The sequence below is a fragment of the Festucalex cinctus genome, chromosome 12, assembly GCF_051991245.1.
Source record: "Festucalex cinctus isolate MCC-2025b chromosome 12, RoL_Fcin_1.0, whole genome shotgun sequence".
In the NCBI taxonomy this organism is placed as follows: Eukaryota; Metazoa; Chordata; class Actinopteri; order Syngnathiformes; family Syngnathidae; genus Festucalex; species Festucalex cinctus.
Window position 1 is genome coordinate 16090158 of NC_135422.1, and position 14810 is coordinate 16104967.

The 14810-nt window shown below is 38.9% G+C and overlaps 1 protein-coding gene across 3 annotated transcripts in view; it reads left to right on the forward strand.

The window, feature by feature from the left end:
* sptb (spectrin, beta, erythrocytic) overlaps positions 1–14810 on the forward strand; it is a 56671-nt gene that overhangs the window by 12708 nt on the left and 29153 nt on the right. For all 3 annotated transcript variants that reach the window (XM_077539126.1, XM_077539125.1, XM_077539124.1), the window contains 11 exons: positions 3254–3405; positions 4323–4496; positions 5550–5647; positions 5757–5837; positions 6645–7061; positions 7321–7438; positions 9136–9294; positions 10833–11135; positions 11198–11348; positions 12006–12295; positions 13300–13880. In XM_077539126.1, coding sequence (XP_077395252.1) covers positions 3254–3405; positions 4323–4496; positions 5550–5647; positions 5757–5837; positions 6645–7061; positions 7321–7438; positions 9136–9294; positions 10833–11135; positions 11198–11348; positions 12006–12295; positions 13300–13880 — 2524 coding nt within the window. The remainder of the gene's footprint in view (positions 1–3253; positions 3406–4322; positions 4497–5549; positions 5648–5756; positions 5838–6644; positions 7062–7320; positions 7439–9135; positions 9295–10832; positions 11136–11197; positions 11349–12005; positions 12296–13299; positions 13881–14810) is intronic.

The window sequence follows — 14810 nt, forward strand, 5'->3', positions numbered from 1 at the left end:
TACCGACATTTTGAATACGCTAAGAACCACAATTTAATCGCATCAACCAAGCACCTCTCCCCACCAAAAAAAATGCAACACTGTGAAAGTTTTTCTTGAACTTTAACATCTTTAAATAATGACTTTTTGGAGGAAAATTTGTTACTTTTACTTCCCCTCAGTAATTTCAATCTCATTTTGTTTTGTTTTTTTGTAACATTATGACTTGATTCTCAATACTCTGACTTTTTCACCTTTTGAAGTTTTTACTTGTAAACTTTATTTCCAATTTTAAAGCTTTTTGTTTTTTTTATGTATTTTCATGAAACTATGACATAACTGTCATGGATATTCCGACATTTTCTTGAGGAAAAAAAAAAATCGTTTTCCTAGTAACTACTAGTGTTGTTCCGATACCACTTTTTGGCTTCCGATTCCGATATCCAGCTGTGCCATATCGGCCGATGCCAATACTGTACCGATACAACGCTGTTTGAAAAAAAAACATGTTGTTTTTGTTTATTCTAACTGCATACTCACTTGGATGTAAAATCATTACAGCGATACTGGTATCGGCACAACACTATTAGTAACATTACTTTAGTCTCTAAAAATGGTCTAAAGCTGTTATGTTGCTATATCCATTTCAGTTTTTTTTGTTTTTTTTTATAAAGAATTTCTGTGGCCTGGCAATATTCCTATAGAAAAGCGCTATCAGTTGTACACACGCAAGCTTTGTAACATCGCCCATAAAAGATTGACACTTCAAACTCTGTTGAGATGGTGGGGGTCGGAAAAAAAAGAAGAAAAAAAAAAAGCAAACAAAATGACAAGCGAAGAAGATGCTTCGACTTGACTTGAAGAGACGACGGCGCAAGACGACCAAGACACAATAAGTAGAGTCGGCTAAATAAATGATGCCTTCTCGCTGCACGCATGACAAGTAGACCGTGAAACTGTCACGCCGATTAAAACATGCAAATAAGTCACAACAGCACCAGAAGCGCCACTGCAGCATGTCTTGGCAAACGTACGTTTCGTGAAAATGAAGTCGTAAAAAAAAACGTTGGATTGTTTTTGTAAGGCACACCGTGCTGGTAAATGTACGTGGAATTTGCAAACGTTTGCTAAACGAACGTGCATTAGCGTACGTGAGGTTGACTCGCTGACTTTGCCTTTTTAAACAAGCGCAGCAGGACGACGTAATGAAATCATACACCGAATTGGATCCTCGTGATTGATTTAAGGGCTCGCCTGCAGAGGTTCAAGCGGCTTGCTTTCCGCCACGCATGCAATCATCAACATAAACATAAACATATATATATATATATATATATATATATATATATATATATATATATTATTTTTATTTATTTATTTAATAAAAATTTTTACTCTACGGAAGCATTCACTTGAAAAAATAAAATCTCCTGTTTTTCTGACTAATTTCTTTGGGAGCTTTGTTTTTTTTTTGAGTAATTTTTTTTTTCTGTTTTTCTGAATACTTTTTTTGTCTGTTTTACTGAATGTTTTTGTCTGTCATTAAAAATAATAATAATATATATATATATATATATATATATATATATATATATATATATATATATATATATCCCGAAAAACAAAAGAAAAAATTACTCAGAATAACGGGGGGAAACAATATTCAAAAAAACGGGGAAAAAAAAAAAAATCCAAAATACAGAGCACCGATTTCTGTTTTTTGGAGTAAACATAAATATTCCGAAAAACATACACAAAAAAAAATTACTCCGAAAAAAGGGGCACCAACTTCTGTTATTCAGAGTATTTTTTATTTTTTTTTTAACCTCTGAACTCCCAGTGACTTGTTTCAGACCACTGACCTGTATATATGACTGGATAGCCGATAGCCCATACACGCCAGTGCAAGCCGTTGAAGTCACAGGGCGGCCATCTTGTTACTCACAAGCAGACTACTACACACTGCACACCTTGGAGGCGAGGTGTCTGTTTTGTTCTGTTTTTTTTTTTTTTTTTTTTTTTTCTTGTTAAAAAAAAAGTGACCCCCCACCCCACCTCCGGCATTATACTAACTGCCTACGAGCTGTATATGTCTCATCTGTACTCGCAAAGTGGGAGTAACAAGATGGCCGCCCTGTGACTTAAACGGCTTGCACTGGCGTGTATGGGCTATCGGCTATCCAGTCATATATACAGGTCAGTGGTCTGAAACAAGTCACTGGGAGTTCAGAGGTTAAAAAAAAAATAAAAAATACTCTGAATAACAGAAGTTGGTGCCCCGTTTTTCGGAGTAATTTTTTTTTGTGTATGTTTTTCGGAATATTTATTTTTTTTTATGACAGAAAAAAAACACAGTAAAACAGAAAAAAAATATTCAGAAAAAAAGAAGAAAAATACTCAAAAAAAAAAACAAAGCTCCCCAAAAAATTAGTCAGAAAAACCGGAGATTTTTTTTTTTTTTTTTCCCCCCAAGTGAATGCAATACGCTTCCGTAGGACACTAATAAAATTGGGATGCTCTTTTTCCAAATTGCGCATTTATTCATATCGTATTGAAATTGACATTACGTTTTTATAAAATACCCTCATGAATATTTTATTTAAAAACTATATGGACTTTTTTTTTTTTTCTTACTTTTTAATCATAATATTATGGCTTGTTTTCAGGTGAAATTTGACATAAAATTGTGACTTTTTTTTTCCCTCATCAAATTACATCTCGTAATGTAGTATTACAACTTCATTCTCATAAAAAAATTAAAAAAATTCTTATGTAGTAACGTATTTTCCATAAAATTTAATCTTCTAAAATTACATTTTTTTTTCTGAAATGGAAAAAATAAGCAAATGTGTGGAAACTAAGCGGTTTTCAAAAATGTGTTTTCATGGTTTTTTTTGTTTTTTTTTAAGCTACCTAAGCTGACAAAGCAACATTGTGATGTGGTCGTTCTTGAAAAATTGTTTTACAATCATAGGTTGACTTTTTCTGGAATGTTTATAACTTCAATGCAGAAAACAAAATTTTTTTCGTAATGCATATTTTCCTCACAATTTCAAATCAAATTGCAATCACTGTTTTTATTGTCCCAATATTTTCCTTCATCAAATGACATATTTCCCATAATATGCCAACTTCGTTTACGTTATGATTTTTTTTCCCCATAAATGTCCAGCTTTTTCATAAAATTCCGACCTTATTCTAAAATACTTTTTTTCACCTTTTATTTCTGACAATGTTTTGTTTGTTTTTGTTTCTGTGTGTGCATGAACTTCAGACGAGCGTGAGGCGGTCCAGAAGAAGACGTTCACCAAATGGGTCAACTCCATCCTGTCTCGGGTCAGCTGCCGTATCTCCGACCTCTACTTGGACCTGCGTGACGGACGCATGCTCATCAAACTTCTGGAGGTTTTGTCGGGCGAACGATTGGTATGACCGCCAAGTTTGACGCGTAAACATCATTTGCGAGAAGATCAAAATTTGAGCCACAATCGCAATCATCTGAGAGCAGTCGTCATTGTTGTTCTTTCACAAAATTGACACAGTTCTTCTCTGGAACAGAATCCAACCACTAGTTTTATTCTTGTATACTTACAATGTAAAATTGTGATTTTTTTTTTTTTTAACTATAGTAAAAGTAAAACTTTATTATCATATCCATATTTTATTTTTTTTTAGCTTTTTTTCCTCATAAGACTTATCTTTGAAAAATAATCTTTTTTTTTTATTAAAAAAACCAAACAAACAGATTTACCTGATTTTTTATTTTTTTTTCCCTCCATGACTTTGCTCTCCTAGTTGTTTCTGGTAAATAATTTTTTACCCAAATTGTTGCAACTTTATTCTGATTTTTTTTTCCTGATACAATTGCAACTTTGTCATAAACTGATATATTTTTCTTGCTGATATATATATTTATTTATTTATTTTATTAAATTTTTTTTTTTAATTTTCTTGTGGAAAAAAAAAACATTCTCTTGTAACCTTATGCCATAAAATTATGTTTTAAAAAGTCCCACTTTTTTTTTTTTGTCTCTAATGTAACGTTCCAATTTCATTGTCGAACTTTTTTTTTTCTTCGTAATATGGCTTTATTGTTGCAATTTTTCTTGTAATATGTCAACATGGTTTTGGAAATAATATTTTTTGGCTTTTTCGCTTGGACAGAATTGGGGTTTTTTCCCCGTCATAATGAATTATTATTTTTTTTTGTAATTCTCTCTTAAAATTGCTTTTTGCCCATAACAAAATAATTTTAATGCCCCCCCCCCCCCCCCCCCCCATCAGTGTAGGCATTATTCTTGTCCATTCACATAATTTGACTAGCAATTTTTTTTTCCCCTTAGCCCAAGCCCACCAAGGGAAGGATGCGCATCCACTGTTTGGAGAACGTGGACAAGGCACTGCAGTTCCTCAAGGAGCAGCGCGTCCACTTGGAGAATATGGGTTCCCACGACATCGTCGACGGCAACCATCGCCTCATCCTCGGCCTCATCTGGACCATCATCCTCCGCTTCCAGGTCAGAAACACCGTCATTGTTCAATGTTTTGGGTGTGTTGTTAGAGGACCAAAACTGCCAAAATTCAAAATAAATAAATTCTATTTATTTATCTATGTATTTATTCATTTATCTACTCTCCTACTTCTTGTTATTAATTTACTGATGTAAAATGTATTTACAAAAAAAATGTATCCTCACTTAAAATGTTTGTTTTTCTTATTCTTTATTTACTGCATGACCGATTTCTGTTTCATGTACAGCACTTTGAAGTGCTTGTTTTAAAGTGCTTTATAAATAAAGTTGAGTTGAGTTTATTACCATTTATATTTATTTTTTGGGATATAATTTTCCAATTGTATTTTTTTTGTATCCATTTTTATTTTCCCCTATAGTCATTTATTGATTTATTTAATGGTTTATTTATTTTGAATTTTGGCAGTTTTGGTCCTCCATATTAGGGGTCGTCAACATGACAAGTGAAAAGGAAGAGTCTTAAATAACGGTTGTTGTTGGGTCTTTCACCAATTGGCTGAATTGCTGTATAACATGGCACACGGCGTTGGTGTTTGATGATCGTGTTGAGGATTCTGTGAAAGTGAAAATGAGTTTCAGCGATCGACATGAAATTGGGAGATCAACTTGTAGTCAAATTTGCCATGGAAAAAAAAGGCGTCAAAGACCAAATTCATCATTGTTTTGAATTCTTCTGATTATCGCTGCTGTTACTAGCTGCCATTAGTGAACACGAGGCAAACATCAGAACGCGTTCTTTTACCTTCTCGGAAGGGATGTTTATTTTTAATTTGACAGCGACACGGCTATTTTTAGTTCAAACAATATGGCCCTCTGCATTATTCAGTTCCTGGTGAAAAGATGAAAAGTCAGCCTTGGACTTTTTAGTTTCTTAGAGCTAAATTTAGCCACCGCGAAGGATTTGGTTGTCATGTGACTGCTCCAAATTACAGGCCTGCATACTGGGGAAATTAAAAAATGATCACACATTATCGAAATACTGGGTTTTGTGTTTATTAATTTATTTTAATGTAACCTATTGATTGTGATCCGGATCAGATCCAAGACATCATCGTGGAGACGGGCCAGGCCGACCAGAAGGAGACGCACTCGGCCAAGGATGCTCTTCTTCTGTGGTGCCAGATGAAGACGGCCGGGTCAGTCGTTAGCTTAGCTTATTAGCATTGGCTTCAGCGGGGAAATGCGTTTCTGTCTCCGTCTTCTCAGTCAAGCAGAAAGAATTATTTTTTGTTTTTTTTGTTGCAGTTACCCGAGTGTAAACATAACAAACTTCACTACGAGTTGGAAAGACGGCATGGCCTTCAACGCGCTCATTCACAAACACCGGTAAGACAAGATGCACATTTTTTTCTTTCTTTTTTTCTTTCTTTCTTTCTTTTTCTTTCTTTCTTTCTTTCTTTCTTTCTTTCTTTTTCTTTCTTTCTTTCTTTCTTTCTTTCTTTCTTTCTTTCTTTCTTTCTTTCTTTCTTTCTTTCTTTCTTTCTTTCTTTCTTTCTTTCTTTCTTTCTTTCTTTCTTTCTTTCTTTCTTTCTTTCTTTTTTCCTTTGTTTTTCTTGTTTCTTTTTCTTTCTTTTTCTTTCTTTGTTCTTTCTTTTTTATTTTCTCTTTTTTCTTTCTTTCTTTCTTTCTTTCTTTCTTTCTTCTTTCTCTCCTTCATTGCTTCCTTCTTTTTCTTTTCTTTTTGTTTCATTCCTTTGGTCCTTCCTTCATTCCCCATTTTTTATCTTCATTGTCTCTCCTTTAATTTTCTTCCTTCTTTTTTTCAATATGTTTTGTCTTCTTTCCATCCAGCCATCCTTCCGTCCCCTTTCGATAAAAAAACTATTATTATTATTATTTGTATTATTATTAGTAACAATAGTGTTGTTATTGCTGCTGTTACTATTACAAGTTTTCCATGCTTCTATTTTTAATATTGTATAACCTAACACTGTCGCATGATTTACATCACATATGAATATATTTATCCAGACATCATTATTATAATGTTGTAGTTGTAGTAGCATTGTCTATTGTATCATAATATTTCATCAATCGTTATTATTGATTATTTATCATTTATTGGTGTTGTGTAATTTTGGCATCCATCCACCCACTAATTAAGCCCTATTGTTGTCTGTCCGTGCCTTCCAGACCGGATCTGGTGGACTTCAGCCAGCTGAAGCGTTCCAACCCGACGCACAACCTCCAGAGCGCCTTCAACGTGGCCGAGAAGGAGCTGGGCGTGGCCAAGCTCCTGGACCCGGAGGACGTGTTCACGGAGAACCCGGACGAGAAATCCATCATCACATACGTGGTGGCCTTCTACCACTACTTCTCCAAAATGAAGCAGCTGGCGGTGGAGGGAAAGCGCGTGGGCAAAGTGCTGGACCACGCCATCGCCACCGACAAGATGGTGAGCAAGTACGAGACGCTGGCGTCGGAGCTGCTGGCCTGGATCGAGCAGACCATCCTGGTGCTCAACAACCGCAAGCTGGCCAACTCGTTGTCGGGTGTCCAGCAGCAGCTGCAGGCCTTCAACACGTACAGGACGGTGGAGAAGCCGCCCAAGTGAGTCCTGCCGATTGGCTCCCCCTAGGGGCCGGGTACAGTACTACAAGCTTGTCTTTTTCGTCCTCTCAACTTGCTATAAGAGAAATAATTGAAACGGGGCGAACGGGTTCATCTTTTGGGACCTAGTCTGCATATGTTGTTCCATTTCACCGTGGCTTTGGTTTCTTTTTAGGCCCCACCTACTTTCACAGTGTCAACATGCAATCAATTGTGGTCTGGCATGTCAATCATGACGATGACGATGTCGTCCAAACAGGTTCCAGGAGAAAGGCAACCTGGAAGTGTTGCTTTTTACCATCCATAGTCGCATGAGGGCCAACAACCAACGGGTGTACTCACCCAAAGAGGGAGCGCTGGTCGCCGATATCAACAGGGTGAGTCGCCACAGCACCGCAACGTGACTACGGCCAAGAAATTGGCGAGAATCATGGAGATATTGTGGATATGTGAGAGGTTGTTGGCTGCGATAGCTCTCTTGAGTGTCTGCACTCTTGTGTTTTGGTGACAGACACTCTCGATGCTTCACTTTTTAACCAAAGGTATATATAAATTTATATAAGTTCATTATTAATAACGTAAAACACCGTATATGCAGTGGTAAAAATGGCGAGACCACATTTGTTCTTTAGTTCCTTTAAATGTGTGGGTTAGTCCCTCTCCTGTGGCTCCCTAAAAAAATGGTAGAAATATATTTTGACATATTTATTTTTATGTTTTAAATATATTCTTTAAATGAATAAAGGATTACAAAATAAATAAATATTCAACAATGTTATTCAATTTTTTTAGTCAGAAAAAGAGATAAAAAAAAAAAAAAAAGCTTTACCCAAAATGTGGCCATTAAATGTCCAACAAAGGAAGAGGGAAAACATAAAATTACCATAAAATGTCCATGAAAGTACCAAAAATGGCAGAATTTAATAGAAAAGGCAGAAAAGAGAACTTTCAAAAAGTGACAATAAAATGTCCAAAAACAAATGAAGAAATTCCCCCCAAATTTACTGTAAAATGTCCACAAAATGTCAAAAATGTCAGAAAATTGATAGCCAAAAAAAGCAGGAAATATGTTAACAAAAAACAAAAAATCCATTAAATTTTCAAAAAAAAGGCGTGAGAGGCAGAAAATGACCATATGTCCACATAATTGACAAAAATGTCAGAAATTTGACAGAAAGGCAGAAAATTCTAAATATGTATGAAAAATCACATCCATCCATTTTCTTGACCGCTTATTCCTCACAAGGGTCACGGGGGCTGCTGGAGCCTATCTCAGCTGGCTTTGGACACCCTGGCCTAGTTGCCAACCAATCCAGGGCACACAGAGACGAACAACCATCCACACTCACACGCACACCTCGGGACAATTCGGAGCGCCCAATTAACCTGCCATGCATGTCTTTGGGATGTGGGAGGAGTACCCGGAGAAGACCCACGCAGGCACGGGGAGAACATGCAAACTCCACCCAGGAAGGCCGGAGCCTGGACTTGAACCTGAGTCCTCATCACTGGGAGGCGGACCTGCTAGCCACTCTTTCACCGTGCCGCCCAAATCACAATCATAACAATAAAAGAGGAAAAAAAATAAAAAATAAAAAAACAAGAAAAAATTAGATGAAAATTAATTTCAATGCATATTTTTTTATGGTGCATCTCTAATTAGCCTTTTGGCCCTCAGTACATTAGACTAAGCACTAACACACAGTTTCTTTCATCACAATGTTCAAATGTTTTGCGGCTCCAGACAGAGTTTTGGTGATTTATTTGACCTAAAATGGCTCTTGTGTCAGGAAATGTTGCTGACGCTTGGTCTGGTGCAAGTAAAAGTTCATTTGTTTGGACAAATACAATGACTGCAAAAATAGCTCATAAAAGTTTCATTCAAGAGCTGATAGCTAGCTATTATCAGCTGTGGGTTTCTTGATGTTAACTTCTTACAAGATCAATAGCTACTGTCAAAAATTTCTTTTCGGTGTCCCATGTTTTCTTTTCTGTCTTAGTCACATGATTAACCTTTCATTGGTACTAGACATTACAATTTTTGATGGTCTGTGACGTTTCTTGCCGTCCGCAGGCCTGGGAGCGGCTGGAGCGAGCCGAGCATGAGCGCGAGCGCGTCCTGAGGGACGAGCTGATCCGCCAGGAGAAGCTGGAGCAGACGGCGAGACGGTTCGACCGCAAGGCAGCCATGAGGGAGACGTGGCTTCTGGAGAACCAGCGATTGGTAGCGCAGGTAAACCGCAAGGCTTCAGAGGCAGCTTGGACTAGTGGTGGGAACCTCTGGGTACCTCACCATACCCAACGATATGCGATACTGCGATTATCCATATATTGGTCAAGTAATAAATCCACGATAATGTGGGATAAAACTACTCAAGACATAAACTGATGTTTTTTGCCAGTCAGTTATCGTCAGTCGTTTCATTTTATAAACTAACAGTTTTTTTTGTGTAACATTGCAAAAGTAAATCAATAAAATTACTTAAATATTAAATCCAATTAAATCAATATTAATATTCCTCAGAAATGTGTGTGCTTCAAAAAGTCGAAACATAAAATATGTTTTAAAATGTTAAAATTGAAGATATACGGTAATTGCTGGACAGATAAATGTCTTTCACAAGTAAAAGTAAGCTCATGAGTCTTCTTTGCCTGAAGACTTCCGTCCATTTCCCCGCCACTCTTATGAGGCGCTCCCCCTAGTGGCCTGCCAAATAATTGCTCAATAAGTCATGAACAATGGAGCCGTTATAGTGGCTGTATATTAACTACAAATATCGCAAAGTATCACCATTATCGCCATATCGATATATCATCACACTCCTAGCTTGGACCGTTTTGAGGTGCACAAAATTTGGGAGTTTAAATGACAACAAAGGTTATTATACTTTTGAAATTTTTCATTTTAGTTGGTTTTGATGTTGTTTTGAGTTTTTTTTTTTTTTTTAAGTTAGTTTTAGTTTTAAGGGTGGTTCTAATAGTTTTTGTTATTTAATAAATGCTTAGTTTTAGTTAGTTTCAGTATTATTTCATTTTTTTTTTTTTTTTTAAATGTGTATTACTTGAGCGCAATATTTAAAAAACATCATGGGCGCAACGTCATCAGAAGGTGCTTTTCTATTGGCTGCTGCGAGATGATGTCACTTCTGTCTGACACGCCTTCAAACGTCTTTATTCCGGTTAATATCAAAATAAATCGACTTAAAATCACATTTAAAATAATCCCCAAAGGCTCATGCATTAGATTAATTACCAAAGACTAAAATGAAGGACATTTTTGCTATAATTATAGTTAGTTTTAATTAGTTTTGTAAACATAAAATATAGTTTCAGTTAGTTTTCGTTTTTTAAAAAGCATTTTTGTTTTTATTTTATTAAGTTAACTAAATAGTTTTTTGAATTTTAGTTTGAGTTTTTTCATTAGTTTTAGTTAAATAAAATAACCTTGACTGAAACTTAGTGTGAATAAATGGATTGTTAATGGGTTTTGGATTGTTTACTTTCCCTTCAAGTCTTCTCTTTAGCAGTTTTTTTTTTTTTTTTTTTTTTTTTTTTTTTTTTTTTTTTAAATGCATGCTCTATGGGGTTTTAGTATGGAAGACCAATCCTGCCCCCAATAAAATAAACTGCATAAAATTGCAAATTTTTGCTTTTTCTTTGGCTTTTTTAATTCAATACAACTCTTGAGTGTGCCTTCTTGTGCTGCTTATCCTTTGGGCCACCGAATCGCTGATTTGAAAACAAAACAAAACTTTTTGACGGTGTTGCCAGGACAACTTCGGCTACGACCTGCCGGCGGTGGAGGCGGCCAAGAAGAAGCACGACGCCATCGAAACGGACATCGCCGCCTACGAGGAGCGCGTGCAGGCGCTGGTGGACATCTCGGGCGAGCTGGAGGCCGAGCGCTACCATGACGCCAAGCGGGTGGACGCCCGCAAGGACAACGTCCTGCGCCTGTGGGACTACCTGCAGGAGCTGCTCCAGGCCCGGCGGGGTCGCCTGGACAAGAACTTGACGCTGCAGAGGATCTTTCAGGAGATGCTCCACATCATCAGCTGGATGGATGACATGAAGGTTAGAATCATAGTACGAGCGATAAAAGCCTGGGATGGGTTTGTTGACACTTTCTTGGTCAGGTCCGTCTGCTGTCTCCTGACATTGGGAAACATTTGCTGGAAGTGGAAGACCTGTTACAGAAGCACGCTTTGCTGGAGAACGACATCGCCCTGCAAGCGGACCGAGTCCACAATGCAAGCGCGGCCGCTCTCAAGTTCGCTAACGGAGAAAGTAAGTCTGACTTGAACGTTCATGTCTACCCCATTTTGTCCTCTTGATGCAAAAAAATAAATAAATAAAAGAATTATATGTTTAGCTTTGAGTAAAAAACGAAATCGTGACACCCTTAATATATATATATATGTATTTTTTTATGATTTTGGGGTGACCCACAGCCCTGAATCCCACCAGAATAGATAGATCCACCCCTGCAATAAGCAGAATTTCCAAATTCAGAACCAAAACAAGAGCAATCAGTAAAAAGCTGACTATATATACATTTACTTGAGGATTATTAATGATTATTAATGCCATATGTTCACACACTGACATGGAACAGAAAGTGGAGGAAGCCATTTTTTTTTTTCTTGTGAAATGAAATTCACTTTTCTTCACCGTTATGAAGAGAAATTGTATTACTGTTTTTGTGAAATAGATTAAAAAAATATTATTATCATCATATCTAAGCTCTACAAAAAAAGTAGTGGTAGTGGCGATTTACAGTATTTGCTGCATGGCGCTGTCCCTACGTTGAGTAATGAATTTTTAGTCCTGATGTCACAAAATAACAAAAGATTCGCTTCACGTCATGTGATCTGCCACCATATTGAAAGCAAACGCCTGGAACTCAACGCCCTCCTCCCGCCGCCTCTTCCTCACCTCATCCAGGTTACAAGCCGTGCGATCCGCAGGTGATCCAAGATCGGGTGGAGCACCTGGAGCTCTGCTACCAGGAGCTGCGCTCCCTGGCCGCCCAGCGCCGGGCCCAGCTGGAGCAGTCTCGCCGCTTCTGGGGCTTCCTGCGGGAGGCGGCGGAGCTGGAGAGCTGGATCAAGGAGAAGGAGAACATCTTCTCCTCGCTGGACTACGGCAAGGACCTGACCAGCGTGCTGCTTCTCCAGAGCAAGCACAGCGCCTTCGAGGACGAGCTGGGCGCTCGCCGAGCCAGCCTGCGGCAGGTATTGACCAGGAATGGCAAGTACAGGGAGTCCTCGAGTTAAGGCGCACTCGACAGAAGGCGTTTCGACTCGACTCCGGTCTGCCATTTTGACCCGGTCCGCCATTTTAGCTCCTTGTCCGCTAATAGTGTTCCCCTCGTCTGCTATTTAGCCCTTAGCTAATGCTAACGCTTATGCACTTGTGGGAGTATCTTTGGATTTTTCACCCTCATTTTTTTTTTCCCACATCATGGCCCCAAAGAAGAAGAAAGCTACGTGTTTTATCAATGTTGGTCCAGCCAAAAGAAAAGCAGTTACCATGGAAATGAAGCTAGACATCATAAAAAGATCACAGAAAGGAGAGACACCGACGAACATTGGCAAAGACTTGGGCTTCAGTCAGCAGTCGTACAGCATCTTATTTTTTTATTTGAATGTATTTTAATTTTTTTTTTTGCAAGTTTTTTTGATGTAAATATTGACTTTAATGTGGAAATTCGACTAAATCGAAATTCGGGTTACATTGCTATCATGGGAACGTAACTCAGACGTAACTCGAGGACTCACTGTAAAGGAATGACTTTTTTTTCTTTCCACTTACAGTGCATATTTTAAAGGGGAGGTCAACCCCCGCGCGCCCCCACCACCACCACCACCACCACCTCAAACCCTTTCGGAACTGGGAAAAAAACAACTTGCATAAATCCAAACTTCCGACCATCCTCAAATGCAGCATCAGAAGGCGGCCATTTTGTCACTCGCTGTCAAGTAAAATTGGCATCACAGATGCTCAGGTCTCAAGTAACAACCAATCACAGCTCAGCTTCAGAAAACAGCTGAGCTGTGATTGGTCGTTGCCTGTAGCAAAATGGCCGCCCCCTGAGATGGATAAAAACGGCTGGATTTTGCTTCATAACTCATATCCCACAAATGTAATATTAATCGGAATATCATGTTTATAACTGTTTTAAGAATTCAATAACTTAAAAAAGTATACTTTATCGGGATAAAACCTTCTGCGGCAGGTTCTGACCGAGGGCGACGAGATGATCCAAGATGAGCACTTGGCTTCGCCGATGATCCGCGAGCGCGCCGACAGCGTGGAGAGCCAGTGGCGGCAGCTGGAGGACCTGGCGGCCTTCCGCAAGCAGAACCTGCAGGACACGCAGCGCTTCTTCCAGTTCCAAGGCGACGCCGACGAGCTGACGGCCTGGCTGGCGGACGCCAAGCGGCAGATGAGCGGCGACGACGCCGGCCACGATGAGTACAACACCCGCCGGCTCCTGCGTCGCCACGGCGACCTGCGCGACGAGGCCGCCAAGACGGCAGCCACCGTGGACGCGCTGGCCAGGCAGGCCAACGCCTTGCCCGAGGAGCTGCTGAACACGCCCGACATCCAGCGGCGCCTCAAGGACATCAAGGAGCTCTTCATGGAGCTGATGACGCTGGCCGACGTCCGGCAGAAGAAGCTGGACGACGCCATGGCGCTCCACACCATCTTCAGCGAGACGGACGCCTGCGAGCTGTGGATGGGCCAGAAGGAGACGTGGCTCGTGGATTTGGAGGTGCCCGACAAGCTGGAGGACTTGGAAGTGGTCCAGAATAGGTACGTGGTCATGAATTGCAACACACTTTTTGGGCACCAAAGGACTATTTTTGTTCAAATGAAGGACTTCAACTCACTCCAAATTGTTTCCTTGTCACCAAGATGCCACCAAATGGCACCAGAGAACTACTTTTGTCCAAATGAATTCCCTCAACTCACTTCAGTTTTTTATGCAGCACCAAGATGCCGTCAAATGGCGCCAAAGGGCTACTTTTGTCTAAACAAAATGCCTCAACTCACTTAAAATTGTTTCCTTGGCGCCAAAATGCCATTAGATCACGCCAAATAACTACTTTTGTCCAAATGAAGCCTCTCAACTCACCTGTGAAATGGTTTTGCCTGGAGCCAAAGAGCTACTTTTGTCCAAACGAAGCCTTTCACCTCACTTCAAATTTTTTTTCAATAGCGTCAAGATGCCATCAGATGGTGCCAAGCACTACTTTTGTCCAACTAAAGTCCCTCAACTCACTTTACAATTGTTTCCTTGGTTCACCAAAGGACTACTTTTGCCCAAATGAAGTGGCATAACTTTGGCCTAAGCACAAAAACGTTTTTTTTTTTTTTTTGTTTTTTTCTTTTTGCAAAGAAAGGAGAATTTTCTGAATTTAAAAATGCCGGATGACCAGAAAATAAATACAAATAAAAATTAGGTTGCAGTGAAACTTGAACTTGGGGGTCCGTAAAATAACTAAATATGGTATTCAAAACATACCATCGGGTGTTATTTTTTTAAGAATATAGTCTGATTTTCTAGAAGAAAAGATGTAATACTGTGCAAATTTATTTATTTATTTGTTTATTTTATTTATTTATTTATTTATTTATTTTTTAATAATTATAAATATAGCGTATATATGGGGCTCCCAGTGAGAACGGTTGGACGAAGGTCCAAATGGAGCTGGGCCTTTTTGTCATTTTTCAAGCCGGTTT